General features: G+C 46.6%; 1 protein-coding gene across 13 annotated transcripts in view; it reads left to right on the forward strand.

Moving 5' to 3' along the window:
* NCAM1 (neural cell adhesion molecule 1) overlaps positions 1-23,165 on the forward strand; it is a 312,873-nt gene that overhangs the window by 251,067 nt on the left and 38,641 nt on the right. For 7 of the 13 annotated variants that reach the window (XM_045482822.1, XM_045482823.1, XM_045482828.1 and 4 more), the window contains exons 7-14: positions 53-219; positions 7,849-7,991; positions 14,447-14,476; positions 18,635-18,785; positions 19,120-19,304; positions 19,672-19,768; positions 20,088-20,258; positions 21,993-22,124. In XM_045482822.1, the coding sequence (XP_045338778.1) occupies positions 53-219; positions 7,849-7,991; positions 14,447-14,476; positions 18,635-18,785; positions 19,120-19,304; positions 19,672-19,768; positions 20,088-20,258; positions 21,993-22,124 (1,076 nt within the window). The remainder of the gene's footprint in view (positions 1-52; positions 220-7,848; positions 7,992-14,446; positions 14,477-18,634; positions 18,786-19,119; positions 19,305-19,671; positions 19,769-20,087; positions 20,259-21,992; positions 22,125-23,165) is intronic. The other 6 variants (XM_045482821.1, XM_045482831.1, XM_045482826.1 and 3 more) reach the window with 1 other exon arrangement.

A 23,165-nucleotide genomic window follows, 5' to 3' on the forward strand; every position in this document is an offset into this window, starting at 1 on the left:
ATCATACCTCTGTGGTCAAAATCATGGTACTTTGCATTTCTGTACCAATTAGGGACGGGGAACAGATAGAGAATGAAGAAGATGACAAATACGTCTTCAGCGATGACAGTTCTGAGCTGACCATCAGGAAGGTGGATAAGAACGACGAGGCCGAGTACGTGTGCATCGCCGAGAACAAGGCTGGAGAGCAGGATGCATCCATCCACCTCAAAGTCTTTGGTAAGGACAGTTGGGGTCAAGGTCATTGCCCTGCCACGCTTCCTCTGACCCTGCACGCTCAGTCCATCAGCAAGGCCCTGTCCACTCTGCCTCGGAATCTGTTCCAAGTGCAACCGCGTCTGCCAGCTGCCCCTCCTGAGCCCGACTCCATGCCATCCGCCTCCTCCCCTGGTCAGTGAGACAGGCTCCCAGCTGGTCCCCCACACCCCACCAGTGCTCCCTTTCAGCCCCTCCCACAGCAGCCAGAACGGCCTCAAGCGCCATTCCTTCCTTTAAAATTCTCCCATGGCTTCCCGTTATGAATGAATGAAACCAGACCAAACCTGAGCCGGCCCCTGCCTTCCTGGGCAGCCTCACCTTTCCTGCACTTTGCTCCTCACTCTCCAACCCCTCAGGCCCTCCTTCTGCGGCTCAGACACACCAAGCTTGTTCCTTGTCTTAGGGCCATTGCCCTCAATATTCCTTCTGCTTGGAGTGTCATTTCCCCAGATCTACTCTGAGCCTCCTTCTTCTCCTGCACCGTTCAGATCTCAGCTCAACCCACCTTCTCGATGAATCCTTCCTGCACTGCCTTGGCTGACACACCACCAACACCCCCCCCCACCTCCATCGAGCCCTTCTGTTGATCTTACTGTACCTTCTTCACCACACTTCTCAAACCTAAACTCGTCTCATTTACGTCTTTGCTTTGGGGGTTGAGTCGTACCTCCACTGAGGCTGTAAACTCCAAGATGGTAGAGTGCCAGCTCTTCTTTTCCCCTCCTGCTCTATCTCTGCCACTGCAAGCAGTGCCGGGCTTGTGAAGGCCCTTGGTGATATCAGTGATCCCCAGGCTGACCGCCTGTGTCTCCTTGTTTCTTTCCCTGGCCTGTGTGAAACAGTGCCATCAAAGTCATGAGAAGCATCCCTACATCTCTCCTCTCTCTGTCTTCATAAACTCAGTTAGCTTCCATTCATTTAGAGCTGAAATGTGTTTTGACCTGACCTTGGAAAAAGAATGTGTGGCAGAGAAAGGCTTAGCCCAGTGGCTGTCAACACTGCTCATGTTTTTGGTCCACTGTAGATGGTGCTGCTAGATGCCAGATAGGCAGCTCTGGTTCATGCGTCTCCCAGGTCGCTACTGTGTGGGCCCAGGGAACCTGCCTGGGACCCACTTGTTTAGCCTGATCGAGAGAACCAATCCATGTTTGTAAACAAAGAGCTTTGAAACATCAAGTGCTTGTCTTCAATCAGACCTGCTAATCACAGGTGAATCCTCTCTATCTATTAATGACAATTGGGCTTAGAAATAGGTGATCAGTTTGGTTCATATCAACCGGATATACTGGAGAGTGAAAGCTAATAATGGTCTTGGAAAATATTCTTGATAGTTTTTTTCTCTAATTCTCTTCCCCAGTTATTCTCATTTCAAGTCTTTCCATGGTATAAAGACAGACGCCTTTGTTGATGTATTCCTTCATTTAACAAATATTTACTGAACGTCAGTGCTGCTGGATAGAGGGGCAACAGAGACAAGTCTGATGTCCCTCTGAGAGACACGAGGAGGGAGAGGAACACATAAGCATATAAACTATAATAGTGCCGGCCAACAACATTTGAGCGTCTGCTATAGGCCTAGCCATTGCCAAGGTTATGAGGATGAATAACGTGCTCTGTGTCTTTATCAATGGGCTCATGGACTCACACTGATGACCAACACTGATATTTTTTTTCTTTTTTTTTTTTGAATTTTATTTTTTTTTTAATATATGAAATTTATTGTCAAATTGGTTTCCATACAACACTCAGTGCTCATCCCAAAAGATGCCCTCTTCAATGCCCATCACCTACTCTTCCCTCCCTCCCACCCCCCCCCCCCATCAACCCTCAGTTTGTTCTCAGTTTTTAAGAGTCTCTTCTGCTTTGGCTCTCTCCCACTCTAACCTCATTTTTTTTCCTTCCCCTCCCCCATGGGTTTCTGTTAAGTTTCTCAGGATCCACATAAGAGTGAAACCATATGGTATCTGTCTTTCTCTGTATGACTTATTTCACTTAGCATCACACTCTCCAGTTCCATCCACGTTGCTACAAAAGGCCAGATTTCATTCTTTCTCATTGCCACGTAGTACTCCATTGTGTATATAAACCACAATTTCTTTATCCATTCATCAGTTGATGGACATTTAGGCTCTTTCCACAATTTGGCTGTTGTTGTGAGTGCTGCTATAAACATTGGGGTACAAGTGCCCCTATGCATCAGTACTCCTGTATCCCTTGGGTAAATTCCTAGCAGTGCTACTCCTGGGTCATAGGGTAGATCTATTTTTAATTTTTTGAGGAACCTCCACACTGTTTTCCAGAGCGGCTGCACCAGTTTGCATTCCCACCAACAGTGCAAGAGAGTTCCCTCTCCAGCATCTATAGTCTCCTGATTTGTTCATTTTGGCCACTCTGACTGGCATGAGGTGATATCTGAGTGTGGTTTTGATTTGTATTTCCCTGATGAGGAGGGACGTTGAGCATCTTTTCATGTGCCTGTTGGCCATCTGGATGTCTTCTTTAGAGAAGTGTCTATTCATGTTTTCTGCCCATTTCTTCATTGGATTATTTGTTTTTCGGGTGTGGAGTTTGGTGAGCTCTTTATAGATTTTGGATACTAGCCCTTTGTCCGATATGTCATTTGCAAATATCTTTTCCCATTCCGTTGGTTGCCTTTTAGTTTTGTTGATTGTTTCCTTTGCTGTGCAGAAGCTTTTTATCTTCATGAGGTCCCAATAGTTCATTTTTGCTTTTAATTCCCTTGCCTTTGGGGATGTGTCAAGTAAGAAATTGCTGCGGCTGAGGTCAGAGAGGTCTTTTCCTGCTTTTTCCTCTAGTGTTTTGATGGTTTCCTGTCTCACATTCAGGTCCTTTATCCATTTTGAGTTTATTTTCGTGAATGGTCTAAGAAAGTGGTCTAGTTTCATTCTTCTGCGTGTTGCTGTCCACCTCTCCAAGCACCATTTGTTAAAGATACTGTCTTTTTTCCATTGGATATTCCCAACACTGGTATTTTTAAATGACAGTCCATTGTAAGGACTTCATAATGGTGATGTGCATGGTGTTTCATAGAAAAAGAGGATGTGTGGTCCTGTGGGACAGAAGTCAGAGAGATTTTCACAAATGGTGTGCTATTTCACAAGCAAGGGCTTCCAGGGTGAAGCAGGGAGGGGGCTTGGGCAAGGACCTCAGGCCACACACACACAGGCACAGAGGCAGGAAGGACTCATGTTACGTTGAATGTGAGCTCCTTGTAGATGGGGACTCTGAACCCCCAGCTGCCAGGACAGTGCCTAGCAGATCTTAGGTGCCAGAATTTGCATAAATGAAGGAATAGCAGTTTATGTGAATGAAGCACATTGTATATGGCAGGGGGAGGAGTCCAGGAATGTGTACCCATCACTTGTCTTGGGAAATTCTTAGATATTAGCCCCAGGAGGTAGTAATAACACCCAACACGAAGCAAGTGCTTGTAGTTTGTCAAGCACTGTGTGAAGTTGTGTCTGTAAACTGACTCTTACTGCTCAGCACAACCCTGTGAGGTAGATCTCATTATTGTCCTTACTTTACCAATGAGAAAACTGAGCACAGAGAATTGAGTGACCTACCCAAGGAGCCAGGATTCAAACCCAGGCAGTTGGCTTTGAGGTCCCTTCCCTGACAGTGGGAGTTACTACTGTGTGAAACTCAACTCAACACATACTGCCTCTGAATTGCAGATGGAATGACTGGGAATGCCGAAGTTAGTGCTGCTCTGCCTTGCTCACCATGGGCAACATTGTTTCTCTGTAGAAGTACACTCCCTTCTAACTTGGCTGGTCAGGAGCAGAGCTTGGCTTCTCTTCCAGGCCTCTCTGCTGCGGGGAGCTGCCCTGGGAAGGAGGCGTGGGTAGTAAGTCAGGAGCCTCGTGGGGCCAATGTAGAGGAAAGAGCTGGAGGTCTGGGGAAGGAGGTAACGAGGCAGGGAATGTAGGATGCAGGAACTGAGGCGAGGCACCATTTGTCATTCTGCCCGCCTCTCCCACCACGCATCTCTCGTCCTGTGCCACACACACACACACACACACACACACACACACACACACACACAGTTTCTTCCCTGAGATCGCACTGGGAGAACATATGTTAGTCCAGAAGAGTAAATAGAGGAGAAATGGCCAGACTGCAGAGACAGGTAAGCAAATCACCGGCTCCTAGGGACCGTGTCTCACCCAGCCCCCATCCGAAATGGGAGTCCTCCTCTATGATATCCAGGGGAGGGTTTGCATTGCCTCTTTGGAGTAACCTGGTGCCTCATGCACACACCCCTTCCCCTCTCCATTTCACATTCTTAACCTCCTCTTCTGCCTCCTTTGGCCTCCCTTGGTTTAGGGGATTGGTAGTAAGGCCAAGGTGGGGGGGTGGCTACTTAGGGCTCCATCCTTCTTTCCTCCATCCCTCTCCTTCCCCTTGATTTGCCATGGGACCAGCACTAAGGAGAGAAATGAGGGAACAGGCTCCCCATTGGCAGCAGAGTCGGCAGCAGTGGGGCAGAAGAGCAAAGAAACCAGCAGCTTAGACAGTAGAGAAGCTCGCAGAACTCCCCTGATTCCAGAAGGGAAGGCAATTAGTATGTATGGAGCATATCTAAATTAGACACTGCCGTAATTGTACCTTACTGACATCATTTTTTCCTAAGAAGGGGGCACGTTCTAGCATGCCTTGCCCTAGTTATCAGCCAGAAACTCTTTTTACTAAGTAGTTACATCCTACCTGTCTTTAAATTTGGCAGTGAATTTCCATTGCTTTTCTCCCCATGGGCCCTTCTAAAAAAGTATTTTTGTCTCCTCATATTCCTATTATGCTCGCATGAATGCTCTTGAGGCCTCATGCTGCTGTGGGCTGAGGCCAGTTCACCAGTGGGTTTGCTTCACTGACCCCTTAGGACCAAAACAGCCCTTGGGAGTTACCACACAGTATAAAGCCTGAAGGAAGGTGCGCCTGGTCATGCCCAGCCTCTCTGTTCAGACAAGCAGGGCCCCAGAACCCTCCTTGGGCTGGGGATGTAGGAGTCCGGATTGGAGTGGGAATAGACAAGACCACTCCTTAGTGGTGCGGTGCAGAGCCATGGGCATGCTGGAAGAGGAGAGCCAGTGTGCTTGGAAAACTCCCAAGGACAGGTGTTCTCACAAGAAGGTCCATGGGGAGATGTATAATGGGACAGTCTGAGGCATTAACTCCCATAGCAGCAGGTGGAATATAAAATGGGGCTCCAAAGTCAAGGGCCCACAAAAGACATTAATTAAGATGGTACAAGTACCATCTGAAGATAAAATCTGGAGCTGTTCCTGTAGATCCTGGGGTGCAGAGGGAAATGACCCTGCATCTGTCCCCGTTGGCCTGATGATGCCCACTGTCCCAAGGTAATTATGTAGAGAACCCCTTCTCCCACTCAAGGGTGTCCTGATTTGGACAGGAAATTATATTGGTATCCTATCTCCAAGGCAATATTCTAAGCCTTCAATTACTTCTCACAAGAGCCTTGCTTCTGTAGTGCAGAGAGGTTAAGTCATCAGTGAAAAGCTTGCCTTCCTTCCCAACAGCCCTCTGTAGACCATCTGAAATTAGCTATTGTTAATAATATTTTTAGTAAGAATACACTTTCCTTTTTTCTAAAGATGTATACAGTGGGCCTTTTGTAACCCACCAAACCAAACATTAATAGATGTTAACTATACCTTGTCTGTCTTCTGTTAGCCTTTTGCTGCCAGGACAAAGTTCAGGGGGTCAGAAGAAGGCCAGCAAACACCATCTAGGTCACAACATCCATCGAGCTTTCAAGAAGCCAAAATTCAGCCTTCCTATACTGCCTCCAGACCTCAGAACGACTGTCCAGTTCAGTGAATTCAGTCGTTAGGCTGAATTTTATTTATTTTTTAACACTCTTCAATCTGTGATTTTAACAGGGTAGAAATTCAGCTTTTATCTTTGTAAAATCTCCTGTCCAGCTACACTTAACACTTGGTCCATTCGATATGAGTTGTGACCACCTGGAAAATCCTATTTATCAAGATAGACACAAAGCCTTCCAAGGGGAAAACCTCACTCAACTGGACTCCATCAATTCCAATTTGTGATCATTTGGCCACATTGGATTGAGATGTGCCTATGTGCTTGCCATGAAAAAAGGATTTGCCAAGCAGGCTGGTTAGTACAGATTAACTGTGGCAGAATATTTGATCTATAGAGGTAGTTTTATATAGAAGCAGATATTTGCTACAGAAAATGCACAGCCTTGCCAATGCTTTCTCTGTATTAAAGCAAAATCGAGCGCCTCAACTTGTAGGATGTATATAGGCAGTAGTTCATTAACCTACTTGGGGGTACCGTATGAATGTGAATGTAAAGGAAATGCAGTTCTTTCCAAAATTATCCATAAATTTGATTTATTTCTCTTTTGTTTGTATATCTAGCCTGGTCTTTCTCCTCCATTAGTGAAATAAGTTCCATTTGTGTAGTGTTATCTTTTCTCTTCCATGGAAGGTTTAGCAATTTCAGAGTATAATTGTTTTAAATCAGGAAAAGTCAATTTTCTCTAATGTTTTAACATTTAACTCAGCTTTCGAATCCTTGTGTTTTCTTGCATTACCCAAAACATTTGGAAAATGAACCCATCTCATCTCCTTCCCATCCCAGCCCACCCCACAGCCCCTAACCCATCACTCGCCATATTTCCTTCCTGGAGTCAATGCGAACCCAACTCCCCCCTCCAGCAAGACGCGCAGAGTCATATCAGCACCTTCTCATCCCCTCTTTCGTGTCTTGCCATGCCTCCTCTGCCCTCTGTTCCCTTGGCACTTCCTGCGAAACCTGCTGTAAGTACCTCTCTCAAAGCTGACCTTCCCCATCTGTCCCCCACCCCAGACCACCCAGTTCGGGACTGTATTAAGCCACATCTGGGGCACGGCCAGAGCTTCCAAATTGGTTTTCCACCTCAAGGTTTCCTCCATTCTAAATCATCTTGAGTTTTTCTAGATTAACCTTCTTAAAGTACAAATGGCCATTTCATTCCTCTCATCAAACACCGCCAGTGGGCCTCCATCAGCCACCCAAGATCATTCAAAGCAAGTGTTTTAGCCAGGCAGTCATGATCTCTGTGCCTGGGCCCAGCATCGCCTCCCCCTGCCGTGATGTACAAACACCAGCTCCTGCCACACTGCCCTCTTCCCATGTCCTCGCTTCTTTGCTTTCAGTCAAGCAGGTTTCTACACTTGGAATGACTGTCTCTGTCCCAAAGTTCCATGTGTTGAAAGTCTCATGGCCCAGCCGGGACTCTTTCCCCTCATGAAGGTTCCAGCAGAGGAGCGATCTTCCTCTGCCCCGCACCTTCTCCACCCACTGCCCTTAGCACTCTTACTCTATGGGATCTTATTTCTCTGGCTGTCACATCAATGTTGTTGTATGCCCATTTGCACACTCCTTGAGGATTCCATTCTTTATCTCCTACAACACCTAGAATAGGTTCTTAACACCTAGTAAGCACATAACCTTCGTTGAATGGGTGCATGTTGTAACTTAAACCCAGAAAGCTGAAAGATCAGATAGACTCATTAACATGTCTTGTCTTTTCAGCAAAACCCAAAATCACTTATGTGGAGAACCAGACTGCCATGGAACTAGAGGAACAAGTCACTCTTACCTGTGAAGCCTCAGGAGACCCCATTCCCTCTATCACCTGGAGAACTTCTACCCGAAACATCAGCAGCGAAGAAAAGGTATGATGTCCCCCAAGAGTTTCAGGGCCATGGGATGCAGGCTCCAAGCAGATTGTGTCTGCCAATGCCCCGTTCTCTTCGATGAGCCCAAAGATAGGATGCAGGCACCAGAGGCCATGCCAGGTCCTGTGGCCTCCGTCCTCCAGCCTGCCTGGCTGTGGCCTCACCAGTGTCCCCTTACAGTGGAAGGACCACAGTTTCTTGCAAAGATTTGCAGGGTTGTGATATTAGTGGGCATGGTCAAGTTAGACGTTCTGGGGAGGAAGGGGGTAGTGATTTTGGATTATGGAGCTATGAGGTGCGAGGAAAAGCCAAGATCCTGGTGCCCCAGCTGTTCCTACCATCATCACAGGGGGCAACCAGGGAAGTGTCGCCCAGAAATAGCGGGGATCAGAATGAGCCCTATTAATTCTTTTCCTTGTGTTTTGTAGACTCATGCTGTACATGCACTATACGCACAAAAGCTTGGTTGCCTTTGTGTCTGCCTGTATTTTCGGTCACATTTGGATATCATTTTGTTCTGAAGGCAAAAATAATTAGCAGTTTCTACATGATGATTATTCCACTGGGTTCTACAGTACATTCACTGGGAGTTTAAGCACATGGCAGCGACCTTCTTGGTAAATTGAAATGACTGGGAAAATTTAGCTTTAAAGCGTGTAGATTTATAGGCCCCCGGAAAGCTATCTTTATTATTGACAACATATAAAAATTTAGATAACCTTACGTCATTGCGGCCCTTTGCTGCTGAGTGGGCCAAAAGCAGGAGGAAGAAACAGCTTGGTTTCAGAGCAACTTAAACCCTCTTATGGCACGTCTCCAGTCTCCTCTCATATACCCTCTAGTAATGGGCTTCATTTTAGTTGGCCAAAATTTTGTCACCTATTCAGGAATAATGGCCTTAGCCTTAAAGAACATTTATAATGGATTGCTTATTGACCTGAATGTCAAAAATGATAGATCTTCACTCTTCTGCCTGCCTAAAGGAAATCCCTAGAGAGGGTAAACTAAAATAAAGTCAAAAAGAGATAGTGTGAAATGCCAGAGCCACGTTTGGGATTTGCATTTGAGGATCTGATTTCTGCCCTGTTAATAGAAAGCAAACTAAATCAAAAGGAATAGAAATTGCTGTCCCAAAAAGCCCATTATTTTTTTTGCAAGTTTTACCTCCACAGTTGAATTCCACTTAACAAAAACTCAAGGAACTGCTAAGTATTTTTGAGACTCACATATGCTGTTCGATATTGTGAAAACCAACCGGATTAGGAAATGTGGTGTTTACTTGGATACTTTCTTTATCAACATTGGAATTAAACCCTAAGCTCAGATTTCAGCTCCCATCGTGTGTGTTACATGGATTGAATGTACATTTCAGGGCTTAAACCACAGGGCTGCTGCTCACCAGATTTTTCTCTATCAGGCTTGTGAGTAGATTTGTCCAGAATGAACCAGTGTATATCGTTGACCTACAGTAAAGGACAGAAATAATATCTATCCCAGATGAATGATGCTTTTAAATTCAATGTCTTTTCTAGGAATAGCTCAACATCTAAGCTATACCAGAAGGGCCATTAAGATTTGTGTCTACCCTAAGTTCTTTCATAGGTGGTCACTTCTGCCTTCTATCTGTGAATTCATTTTTACAGAAAGAGAACAAATAACCAGGCACTAACACACACTCATACTTACTAAGTAGTGAAACCAAAGGTATCCAACAGAGACCATCTCAGGCCAAGTAGGTACTGTATAATTCAGTTATCAGTGTAGATCGCTGGTGTCAACCTGAGATAATTATGGAAGGCCAGCCACATATATTGCATTGTGGTTCCTTTTACTACATACAGACTGTCTTCAAGTCTACTTGACGTGACATTACTGGAGCATGAGTGAATCGATATTAGAACAAGTCCTCCAGACCAGCCCGTGAGATGACACCAGATTAACACACTTGCCTAAATGAACCCCTGCATATAAAAGTTGCCATTTCTATCAGCTATATATTGACATCAAAGAGGCTTGCTCTGTGTCCTACACTGGGGATAGCTAGTAATTAATAGAACGAAGATGGCCTATTACAGGTGCCGGTTGGACTCCAGGTAATAAATTTCACTTTAACCTGGCAGCGGCCCGTCATGTTCTCCTCCACCTGAAGGTGCGTCGTATACAATCAGGTACCAAGATGATTAGAGTCACTGCAGCATAGAAGTGAGAGAAAACAGTTGGCTTTTTACAATCAGGCTGATACACTAAGCAGATAAAAATAGCCACTTGTGTCTAACCACGGAGGCCAGGAAGTCTCCTGAGAATTAGACCGCGCAAAATGCTGGAATCATAGAAGGCAGGAAGGCAGGCCCTATTCCAGGTTGTCTAGTCTCACCTGGCACTCCCTTGCCAGCATATCTGCCAGAAAGCCCCATGGCCACTCCCTGAAGGGTGATGGCGACCGTCCTCTGCAAGACAGCTGGCCAGCACTGGTGATCGGGAAGGTCTGCTTCCTTGCCCCTTCCGCTCCGTCTTCCCACCTCTGCCACTCAGTGCCCTGTGTGAGGGCTCTTGGATTCTCCACTCTTCTTCCCTTAAACACACTCAGTGGTCTTGCCCGTTTCTGGGGTCATGGGTTCCCCGCCTTGTGCTTTCTAGTGGTCCCAGTGGTCCCAGTCCAGTGACACTCCCCTGAAGTTTTATGGTGCCTAGCGTAACTAATGCAGTCTTCCGTGCAGCTCTGACTCCCTTGATCTGGACACCACCATGCAGTTAAAGTTGCATTGGCCCCTGCAGCGGTTTCCTCATTGTGTTGCCTCATGTGGAGCTTGGGGTCAACTAAAATTCTCATCTCTTTTTTATCTGAACAGCATTTAAGCCACATAGCCCCTTATGCTGCTCTTATGCAATTGGTTGCTTCGCCTAAAATGCAGAATTTTATATTTATTTCTGCTAAAAGTTGTGTTTTGTTTATTGCAACCCCATGTTTCTCAGTGGTATCAGTGGCACTTTGGGAAGGCACTTCCTTCACTGGGATGGTCCTGTGCATGGCCAGAAACTCAGTACCAATAGCTCCCTTCCTTCTACATGCCAGTAGCCACCTCTAATCACCTCGATTACCAAAAATGCCACCCATACAAGCTCTTTCTGGCTTGAGAACCATTTCAGTCCATCCTTCTAACCAGGCAGGTCTGGCTTTTATCAGAACTGTCCTTAAAGGTCTGTAGGTCTAGGGCATTTTGAGCCTCATGGGCCCCCCTGTTCTATTCACGTTTTTTTAAAGTAATGAGGTCTAACACTCAGTGGTGACCGCACTTCCTTCACAAGGCCCTTCACAAGCAGTTCAGTAGCCTTCCCCATGCAGCTGTCATCCAGTATCTGTATTAGCTATTGGCTCCAACCTTGTATGGACACCAACTTGAAATATCTTGGTCTAAGTCTCTGATAAAAATGTTGACTCGGACAAGGTCAAGTGCAAAGTCCTTAGAGTGCTACCAGGGCCTTCCTCTGGGTCACTGGCTTGGAAGGCAGAGCATCCAATATCATGGTGCTCCTCATGATTTTGAGGACTTTTGTGGAAGGTTCAATGATTTCCTTTTTTTTTTTAATTTTTTTGAATGTTTATTGAGAGAGGCAGAGACAGAGTGTGAGTGGGGCAGGGGCAGAGAGAAAGGGAGACAGAACCCGAAGCAGGCTCCAGGCTCTGAACAAGCTGTCAGCACAGAGCCTGATGTGGGGCTCGAACTCACAATGGGGCTTGAACTCACAAACTGTGAGATCATGACCTGAGCTGAAGTTGGATGCTTAACCAACTGAGCCACCCAGGTGCCCCTCAATGATTTCTTTAATAAAACTGGTTACAATATAAGCTAATTACAGCAACTTGGTCTTTTGATTCATTGTTCAGTTAAGTTGTCTAGTATTACCCTTCTTAAGAGAAGAGGAGAGAAAAGGCTTTCAACCATAGGCACAGAGTTAGTAACTTTCTAATGGAAAACTAATGTTCCTCTTCATTAAAAAAAGAAGAAGAAGAGAAAGAAGGGGTGGGAGAAACAAGCAAAAGCCAGTACACTGAGCCTGATTGTCAAAATCTATCTGATCGCATCTCTGGGTTCAGTCCAATCACTCCTTCGAGACTGATTACTATCAGTCTGCTAAGCTTCAGCTAGTTGAGTTGGTTTTGCTCAACAACTGATAACAGGTAGGCTACATTTGGGTCATTAAGACCGTTAGGGTAGATCACCTGTCTGAAAGTTAATCCATTTCTTAGTCTCCATTATGTTGGCCCAAACAAACAAATACAAACAAACAAACAAAAAAAAACCTTGAAACAAACCATATTTGAACATCATAATGGGTCAGTTTGATCACTGTGTCTGGAGGACATTGTGATAATGCAGGTACAAAGAAAGTTTGCACATCCACATCATTTCATTGCTCATACTACCAAGACTCATTTTAAATATTGCCAGGTATGTGAGTGAGCGGGGCTAACTTCGAGGTACCATTTACACACTGAGCGAGACCTCTGGGTGATGCTTTGCACAATCGGTCACTATCACAACACGTTCTCTGTGTGCGTATTTGAACCTCTTATTTGAACATGCCTTTGAAATGACTGGTAAAGAAATGTATACGAAGCCTTAATATTTAAGGAAAAGAAGAGGGGCAAAGAGTTGAGTTCAGAACAGGTAGAAAAAAATGGAACTTCCTGAACCTCGAGTCTTTAGCTGACAGAGTGTCCCACAAATCCCACAAATAAGAGAGACCTTTGAAATTCTGGATCCACTGAAAACTGGATCTTTCTGTCACCAGGGAGAATTCCTCATTAATGCAAACCAGGTGCCCACGTATAAACACTGGAAAAGGTGCCTATGATAAGCAGTTAGAGTCTGGCATATTCAGGGTGTGGGCAGAGGTATAGCAGGGTCTACTTTAGGCTAAGTGTAGGGATGCTTCACTGTACATATTCCTGCAGACTCGTATGTGAGGTAATAAAACGTGAATACTAAAAGGACCTGGAACTTAAAATTTCTGGAGCGTGGCTAATCATATCCTAATTTGTTTTATGTGTGTATATTTGCACATCAGATTGTCTTAAAGTGAACTACACACCATCACCAAATTATCAGGGCCAAGGCATGTCCTACCACTCCCATCGGGCACACAGGCAGGAGGTCAGGCTAGTGGAGGCATTGTGTTACTAGCAACTACTTCTCAACGACACAAAACCCTAGTGATTTGGGAGAGGTACAAGAAGGATCAGATTTGAAAAACAAATAACTCCATATGAGATAGCCCTTTAAAAAAGTCTTGATTCATGCAGCCCTGGCATGTGACAGACAAGCTTCTCATTGGCGGCCACATTTGACATGCTGGCACACCGACACATGGTGCATGGTCCTCTGTCCTCACTTTTTTCTTCATTCCAACATCACGTGACATAATCCAACCTCTCCATCCTCATTTCTCACAAAAGCTCTCTGCATTTAGTGGACTCCTACTAAATGTTTGCTAACCATTTGCATTTCCTGGATTGCATTGCCTCGTCTCTAGTATCTGTTCTCTCCTTTTTCCATCTGAACATCAGGGACAACCAGGCAGTCATGCCATTTAATAAAAAGAACAACTGCAGGTAGGATGTTTTTGAAACCCAGTATGAAAACGGAAAAACTCTAAGTGTAGGAGTTCCCCAAGTGCCAGATATAAAGTATGCAGACGTGGGTAGGAAGACACCCAAACCCCTATGCTTCTGAGCTGACTCCCTCCTCTGTGAATGCCATGTTTGATGTCGATGGTGCACGCTTGAGCCTGCATGCCATCCAGGCATTCCTCTGCCCCTGAGAACTGACTGGAGCCTGCCACAGCACTCAGAATTTGGTGTCCTGGAAGTTTCCTGATCAACAACTTTAAGCACTTCATACTTAACCACTCCTAATGTACCTCTCTGCTCCTTTTTTAGTTCCTTTTTAGAAAATATAAACGTGATTTTTAATAGGATGCATGCAATGAATTATAAAATGCATGAGCACAAAATGGCATTCGTATTTTTGTGATAAGCTGTCTAATAGAATCCAAAGGAGGAAACATACTCTATGAGTATCTCTAGACTTTATAGTCAGAACTAATAGCGACATGAAATAACTACGAGAAATATTCAAGATGTTCTGGAACAGGAGCAGTCTGCTGTGTCTGCTGGTACCCCTGTGTATGTCTACCAAAGATTAGGAAAGCCTTCTCCTTTGAATTATACATCTTAATGTGCATAAGGGGGTGGGGAAAGCTTAACAGAAGCTAAACCCTAAATTCAGTTGGGTAATAAACACACCATTGAAAGTGAGCCTTGGAAAAAGTTCTGAGTTGAAAAGAAGCTGCATGTGCACGGAATGCAGTGTGATACATCAATTCTCTGAAGCAACATGTTGTAAAATTTTACTGCTTTCTTGTTGTGTTTTATATCTTGTTCTCTCCAGGCTTCGTGGACTCGACCGGAGAAGCAGGAGGTATAGCTTACCTGACCACTAGCCAGTCTTTAGTTTCAAAAGCATCGCAGTTTAACTCGCCATTACAGTTTAATAACCAGACATGCTAAACTAATTAGTCATCTAGTTAGATTAAAGAATAGGTCAATAGTGGTAGACGTTACTTGGCAATAGTGTCTTAGGATGAGCAAGCAAGCTGTGTTGGGAGTGGATGAACAAATCCTTATTACTTCTTAAAATTGGATCTTATTCTCTTGCTGGTGCTGGTAAAATCACCTCCAGGTAATTATACTTACAGAAATAAATCGCTCCAATTCCCAGGCCAGGCATTTTGAAATGATGAGATTTTTTTTTTTTTTTTTTTTTTTTTTTTTTTGCCTCTCACCTGGTTGATGTGGCTTTGGGTCATAAAGTCACAGAGTTAGTGTCTAAAAACCCACTCAGCCCTTTCCAGCTCAACTCATCTTGTTGCTCGCTTTATTCTAGAATGATCGGTCCTGGTAAATGATCACATCCCATTTCATGTCACAGCAATGCAGATGACATCTCTCCTTGGTTTCCCCAAATTGCTAAGCATACCTATGTTACTTTCATAGAGAATTAAATTTATTAGATTTGCATGATTTGGCACAAATGGTTTTAGAAGTCAGTAGCGTTTAGCCTTTGAGATTTCTCTGACTGCTTCCTTCCATTTGGGTAATGTGGGACCTTGTTTGAAAACTAAAGCTAAATATTAATCTTTAGATTTTAATGTTACACACTCAAGACCTTAGTTACAATCAGGCCTATCTTTGTTTCAGTGATTCGTGTAAGTGAAAGATAGCAAAATAAAAACTAGTATACTTTAGATGAGGTTCAAGGATCGAATCCATAAATGTTTTTTAAAAAATAGCTTTTGTCTCTTCTCCAGAGGAAACTTTGATATTTTAATACTACAAATGTCGAATATGGCAATCCTATACACTGTGTTTTAATTAGGTAACTCTTCCCTCTTAGTTTTCAGAAATGATAATTATTCGGAACACATAACTCATGTGTTCAGATCGTGGCTGTAAATATTTAATGCTGTTTAATATTCAAGAGTTGACTGCCCATCCCCGGGCACTGATCCTAGTTTCTACACATGAACACACTGCCGTGATCAAACCCAGTGTACAATAAGCTGTCTTTGTTTCCTACCTTCTTCCATGTCATGGGGGACCATAGTCAGGTGCTTGTCTCGCTGAAATGCCTCCCTCCTGTGGCACAGGGATCACTTAGTGCTGTCCCAGCCTGGCTGTTTTATTGCCCCAAAGTCACAGGCCCATTGGGATTGGGGACAGGAGAGAAGAGGGGTTAATTATCAGCCACTCCTCAGTAACTACAGATCTCATTCTATTTGACCTTCTACATCTTCCCCTGTCATTCTGATTTAGACCTGGCTGGAGGGGGACGTGAGATTTATCAGGGAGCGTTAAGGGAGGTTAAAAGAATTATTTTTATAAGTGGAAGTCCTAGGTTTACTCCCTGGAAAGCAGACAACTCACTTCCGTTTTCCAGAAGTATCCTTATCTTGAGTATCTCACTTTGGACATAATTGACTTTCAAGTGAGTGCCACCCCTGGGGCTCAGAATATCCTCCTGTTTGTCTCATTCAGAGATGAAGACCATAAGTCCAGATGAGCTCCAAAGAAGGTTACTGGGTTATGGCCAGTTTCGTTCTGTAAGCTCTGAGAATTAGCACTTTTACCTAGAAGAAGGGACACAAAAACGTTCTGATGAGAATAGTTGTGATGGCCCTTCATGCTGTTTTTGCAAAACAGGGTTTTCTTGGCACAGGTGTTTTTCCCTTCTTGGCCAGAGATCATCTGCTTCCTCTGCAAGCCTGGACTTTATCAGCATGACTCCTGGTCTGGATGGCTTGTGGGTAGCAGTCCCTGACTTTGTCCCTGTGTGAGAGTCAAACATTTCAGAGGGAAACAGTCTAATTGCACTGGAGTCTATCTGCTTCCCCTTGGAGGGAGAACTGGGCATCTGGCAAATTCCCGTCATCAATCCTGTCGCGAGCCACTGCAAAATAAGAATTCTCTGTAGAGGGCTGTCTGCTGGTCTGTTGACAACATTAAATGAGAAAATTTTTCCAGAGAAATTTAGAACACATAGAAGGGGGGAAGAGTATAGCTGTCAATGAAACCACTTCCCAAGCTTCTCTTCAACCTTTTTCTAGAATATTCTGAGTAAAGACTGCTCATGCCCTGTTTCATTGTGATTTGTTACTGTCCTACTCTTAGTTCCGCGACTCTCTTTTCATCTTTTGCCGCAATATTTCTTCCATTGTGGAAATATTCTCTTGACTTCCCAAAGATCCGGTCAGTTTTCCATGTTTGTGGGTGCTGGGCCCAGGACAAGCTGTGCCTCTATGACAAACAGTCATTGCTCAGCCACTGGCTGGTATCACTAGCAGCTGAACCTGTGTTCTCACTGATATAACCAAAAGGGCGGGGCGGGGCAGGGGGGAGTGGACCTCAAATCCTTTCTGCCTTTGTCCTGCTCTTTTGGGGACAGACAGAAGTGACAAGCAGATCAGGTCAGCTCTTTAGAGATACTTGCTGGTGTGGCTTCATGTTTTCGATGACACTAGATCTGATGGGTTAAAATTTATATGGCTCATGGGAGTCACCACTCGGGAATATTGGGACAACCCTGTCAGCCCACAAGATATGGGGGTCTGAGGACCCAGTATCTTGAGCAAACCGGATGTCTCAAGGCTTACTAGCCAAGTGCTCCACATCTGTCTGTTGTCATCTCTCACTAATGTGTGGCATCTCCTCAACCACTTAGGCTGGCAGACTTATGGTTCAGGTGGAGTTGAGAGCTATGGGCATCTGGGCACTCCTCTGTGAGTGGGGTGGCCCTCGCAGAGGTAGGCAGTGATGATTTTGTTCATCACTCTGCCTCCTTGCCAGCAGTGGTATTCCAACTTCCAGATATGAGAACCTCAGTGGGGCTTAAATGCCTGAGATGGATTAGGTCCATTAGTGATGGGCAGATCTGTGGAGACTGCCCCACAAGGCCAATGGGACCTTCCTTTTGAGCTGCCTAAACTGGCTGCTGTATGACATTGCAGTTCTGAGTCCCAGGCTTCCAAACCAGCATGTCAAAAGAATCTGAAGCAGGTGTTCGATTCCCTAAAGGCTCAACCCCATGGATGACAGATGCCACATGCAGAACACTCACCTGTCCATCTCCACAGAATAGCATATGCTGGAGATAAGAGTGTAGCCCAGCCTACGAGGAGCAAGACTCCTTCTTCAGATTACCAACCTTCTTGAGGATTTGAACTTGGGCAACATGCCCAGACTAGGCCAGCAACCATTTTAGAGCGTCAAGGCAAAAGCCCCTTGGAAATATTACAGTACCCATTGCCTAGGGGTCATATGCTTATTCCCTTTTTGACCAGTCACTGTAATTCCAGAGACTCAGGAAGCCAACTGTGGTCTTAGGGGCTAGAAAATGGTGGTGAGTGTGGTGTCACGGATCCCAGATCTGCCTGAGACTCTGTGCCACTGTCCCTGGAGAGAAGACCCAGCTACCCCTCACCAACTCCTGATCATTGAGTTGTCAGACTTTCTCTTGAATGAAATTATTTTACTTTTAAGCATTCAGGAAAGTGAGGCATCTGCAGAAATATAGGTTTCTTGCATAATTTCTTGCAGTTGGCACATTCGGATTTCCCATTATGCATGCCTGCACTGTGGAACTGGCAGACGGGCAGACTCCTGGGAGGAAAGCATAGGGGTGCAGGTTTCCCAGAATCCCACGGAGCAAGGCTGCTGCTGCTGCTGGAGTATCTGCTAGCCAGGACTTTCACTTCCATTTAAGACATGCCACACAGGGTTGTCTTGGGGGGGCGGGTGGTGGCGGCGGGGAACCTTGGTTGTCCTTGCCCCAAACCAACCTTGGCACAGAGTCCAGGCTGCTTGACATAAACTTGAGTCCCATTTTCTATTTTGGATACACTCAGGTTCCTGTGGTGCTCTCCAGAGCCTCCCACACTACCAGGTACCTAAAGTGAAAGTTAGGCATTGGCACGATTCGGGGAGAGGATGTGAGACTGGTCCCAGACGAGGGGTGGCCCGGTCTCCTGCCCCGCCCCCCGCCCTGCCTAGGACTCTGACGCTCTCCCTTCCCTCCTGGCAGACTCTGGATGGGCACATGGTGGTGCGCAGCCATGCCCGGGTGTCGTCTCTGACCCTGAAGAGCATCCAGTACACAGACGCCGGAGAATACATCTGTACTGCCAGCAACACCATCGGCCAGGACTCCCAGTCCATGTACCTCGAAGTGCAATGTGAGCAGTGACTGGAAAAACGAGGGGAGGGGGCCGTGTGGGGTCAGGATGAAAGGGGAGGACAGTAGCCAGGACCTGAGCTGCACCCTGCCCTGGGCCCTTCCAGACCTCTGTCCCCAAGTTGTCCCTCCCACCGCCCCAGGCTTCTTACAAGCCCATAGGCGCTTCCGTCTTCCCACGCAGCAACCAGGACTGCTACACCAGCCTGGGCTTGACCGTGTCCTGGCACTGGGTCTGCTTCAGGGTACACATACCCTGCCAGGGCCTGGAGACAGGGTGCACGGGGCTCCTTGGTGGTGGTGGTCTTCCTGATGGGCATTGCTGTTCCTTGCAGATGCCCCGAAGCTGCAGGGCCCTGTGGCTGTCTACACGTGGGAGGGGAACCAGGTGAACATTACGTGCGAGGTATTTGCCTACCCCAGCGCCACAATTTCATGGTTCCGGGATGGCCAGCTGCTGCCAAGCTCCAATTACAGCAATATCAAGATCTACAACACCCCCTCCGCCAGCTACCTGGAGGTGAGTCGGGGCGGGGACAGGGGAGGGTGGAGAAGGCACAATCTGACTATGGATAGGCTGCCCTCTGCAGCTAAAATCTTCTCTCTTGCTTCTCCCACGTGTCCTGACCAGGGGAGCCATCCGCTACAGAAGAAACTGAGTCTCAGCCCTGCTCCCCTCTCTCTCCCTGGGACTAGGTCACAGCCTGGGAGGCCAAGCGTGCCTCTCACTAGCCCCTTGGCGATTCTCTCTGATTTAAGGCTGGGCTGGAGCTAATCGTTCATGCTTTACTTGTTCTGTTCCTTACAAATTAATTCAGTAAACAAAGATCTGAGTCAGTGACCATTCTGTGGGACACTTGTAACCCACAAGTTCCTCCTTTCCAAAGGTGACCCCAGACTCTGAAAATGACTTCGGAAATTACAACTGTACTGCAGTGAACCGCATTGGACAGGAGTCTTTGGAATTCATCCTTGTCCAAGCAGGTGAGCACCCCTGATGGCTGTACCAGCCTTATCTTTGCTGGCCTAGTCCATGCCCTTCGGTGACGCTAAGAGAGTAAAAGAAGAGAGGGCCAGGGTAGCCAAAGACAGAGGGTCAGGAAGCAAGGAGCCTATGGAGGTTCAAGGGTGTGGGCACGGCGCATGTTGGGAGGGAATGATAGGGTGAGGCGGGCTGGGGAACGGGAGATGGGTGACAAGATCCCCAAGAATGAGTACAAACGAGAGACATGCTTTGTGACTGGGAGTCACGTCCTGGACCTAATCGGGCTCACCTGGGTCTCCATATGTGCCCTCCCCACAGACACCCCATCTTCACCGTCCATCGACCAGGTGGAGCCGTACTCTAGCACAGCGCAGGTGCAGTTTGATGAACCAGAGGCCACAGGTGGTGTGCCCATCCTCAAATACAAGGCCGAGTGGAGAGCAGTGGGCGAAGAAGTGTGGCATTTCAAGTGGTATGATGCCAAGGAGGGTAAGTGGGAAGAGTCAGCGTTTCCTTTAGAATGATGGGTTTCTCGGTGCTGGGCAGACACTCACCCCTGGTGCCGGGCCCCTGACTGCACACCCGGGTAGAATGGCACATCGCTCTCACCTGCTGAGGAAGCCAGATGCCACAGCCTGCCATCCGTCCTTGTTCCTTTGCTGCAGCACCATCCCTGTCCCTCTGGAATTCGGGCACGGTCACATCTCCTCTGGAAGTGTTGGCCTTCTGTCCCCTGGTACGTCAGAACTTGCTTCTCAGGACGCACTAAGATGAGGCCGTCTCAAGCACGCTCCAAGCAGAAGCCCTACTTAGGTGCTAAGCACAACTGGATGAGTCCAGACCGCCCCTGCCCTGCACCTGTGGGTGATCCGGGCTGGGGCTTCTCTGCCGTCACCCATCCATCTTGCTTGGTGTACTCAGGGGCTGCCCTGTAATGATGGTATTAAGCACACAACAAATTGCCAGAGAGACAAGTCTGCTCTTAAATTCATCCTGTGATAGGTTTCCAAACTAAAATTTTAAAAATGACCCTTGGATGCCTACAGTTTGAAGATTTGGAGCCTGGACTATTTTGCCCTGAAGACCGAGTATACAACCATGTGTAACTCTTCCTGTGGGGTTTATACGCCAGTGAAATACTTTTTGTTTCCGTAGAAAGTTTTAATCCCGGTCCGGTATGTGGTAACAAGGGTGGCTGCCTTCCAGCCCTTTTTACTGAGAATTTATTTCACCAGGTAGCCTCCATCACTCCTTCAGCTTTTGGGGGGTGGGGAACTTGAGGAGTTTCTGGGCTGTCCTTTTGGAGCCAGAAGAAAACAATCTCTTTACCTCGCTAACTTCCCTCTGAAACCTCACACCAGCTCTATGGCAAGTCGACCCCATGTGAAAGTCCAACTGGCTTTGTTTTCTTTTTTTGGTCATTGCTACAAGCTGGATTCCACCCTCCCCTGCCCTTTATATATTTATTTATTTATTTATTTATTTATTTATTTATTTATTTATTTTATATATATAATTTAATTGAAATATATAATAAATATATATTATTTAATTCAAATATAATCAACATTCTGATTCTATTTTTGTGAAATATGTGGAATGTGAAATTTACCATTTTAGCCATGTTTAAGTGTCAAGTTCAGTGGCATTAGGTACCGTCACATTATTGTGCAACCATCCCCACCATCCGTCTCCAGAACTTTTTCATAATCCTAAACTCAGTGCCCGTTAAACACTAGCTCCCCATTCCCACCTCCCTCCAGCCCCAGCAACCACCATTCTACTTCCTGTCTCTGTGTAGTTGACTATTCTAACTACTACAGATGAGTGGAACAGGTCCTTCTGTGTCCGGCTTACTTAGCCTGATGTCATCAAGGTCCACCTACATTGTAGCACGTGTCCGAGTGAGTTTCGCTCCGTGTTAAAGCTGCCTGAAACTCCACTGTATCAGTACCACACCGTGTGCGTCCACTCGTCCATTAATGGACACTTGGGTTTTTTCCTCTCTTTGGCAATTGTGAACAGTGCTACTCTGATCATGGGTGGGCAAGTATCTGTTCCACTTCCTGCTTTCAATTCTTTTGTGATATACCCAGACGTAGATCACATGGAAATGCCATGTTTAATTTCTTGAGGACCTGCCATGCTGCGTTCCACAGCGGCTGCGCCATTTTACTAATGGGCTTTCCACCCTTTGTGATCCTTCTCATATTCTCGCAACAGCCAACATGGAGGGCATTGTCACCATCGTGGGCCTGAAGCCGGAGACGACGTACGCGGTGCGGCTGGCGGCCCTCAACGGCAAGGGGCTGGGGGAGATCAGCACAGCCTCTGAATTCAAGACGCAGCCAGTCCGTAAGTAAAAGCAGCTGCCCTGCCTCTTCCCCATCCCCACCCTCTTCTCCTCAGGGGCAGAGGGGACCCTGAGCTGCCCCATCCATGGTTTGGATGACAGCTTTTGTCTTTCAGCTTCCTCTGCTCCAGGAGGTCCCACCTCCTAGTTCCTTGGCCCTCAGTGATGGCTGATGCCCAGCCCCTTCTGTTCTCTTCCCCAAAGTGCCTGGTGACACTGTCACAGTAGCGGGTCCCTCCTGTTAGAATAACAGCCAGGGAGGAAGCCCCTGACACGTTGTAAAGGGAGCGGGCAGAGACGCAGAGGCATGTTGTGGAGGGATTTGGGAGACACTGCTTTTGGACACAGGTCACAAAGGCCCTAAAGCACCCCGTGACTTGAAGGAAGAGGGTAAAGACAATGATGGTTCGTGTAATTAGGCGTGGGATTTTTGCCACAGCAGAGAGATGACGTTACGGAAATGCAGGGGCTGCTGTGCGATGTATGTGCAGGAACAAGAGCCCAGCAGCGCACGAGGGAAAAGGGTGGCTGAGGCCCCTGACTCTTCTGCTCCTCCTCCCTCCCGCCAGGAGCGCGCGGCAGGGTCTCCCTCCCTTGGGGCCTCTTTCCAGAGAGGCGCTTCTTCCTGATCCATTCAGGATGGCACCGCTTTCCTCCATCATTCCCTTTTCCCTCACCCCTGCCTGCCTCGCTTTCCCCGCTGTCCCACAGAAGGCCAGGCTCTGCTGATATCCCTCCACAGCCCCAAACCTCTGGGAGGACCGTGCATCCTCCCAGCTATAGCAGGTGCAGCACAGCCCGACTCCTTGAGCGGTCACAGGGATCCCTGGGTCCTCTCTCGTTCCTGGGATGAAAAGCCACGCAGGGCAATCCCTTGCTTCCTTCTCTTTGAAGCCAGAGGCCGGCAAGCAGTCCCCCTACCTTTTCCAGAAGCAGGCCTGTCTCATCTTCTTTCTGCAGGAACTGCTTCTTTCTGGATTTGAAATAACATGATAATTTGAATTTCCAATTCCATGTGCTGTCCTGAGTCTATTCATTTCTTT

This window comes from Leopardus geoffroyi, chromosome D1 (assembly GCF_018350155.1).
Source record: "Leopardus geoffroyi isolate Oge1 chromosome D1, O.geoffroyi_Oge1_pat1.0, whole genome shotgun sequence".
NCBI lineage: Eukaryota > Metazoa > Chordata > Mammalia > Carnivora > Felidae > Leopardus > Leopardus geoffroyi.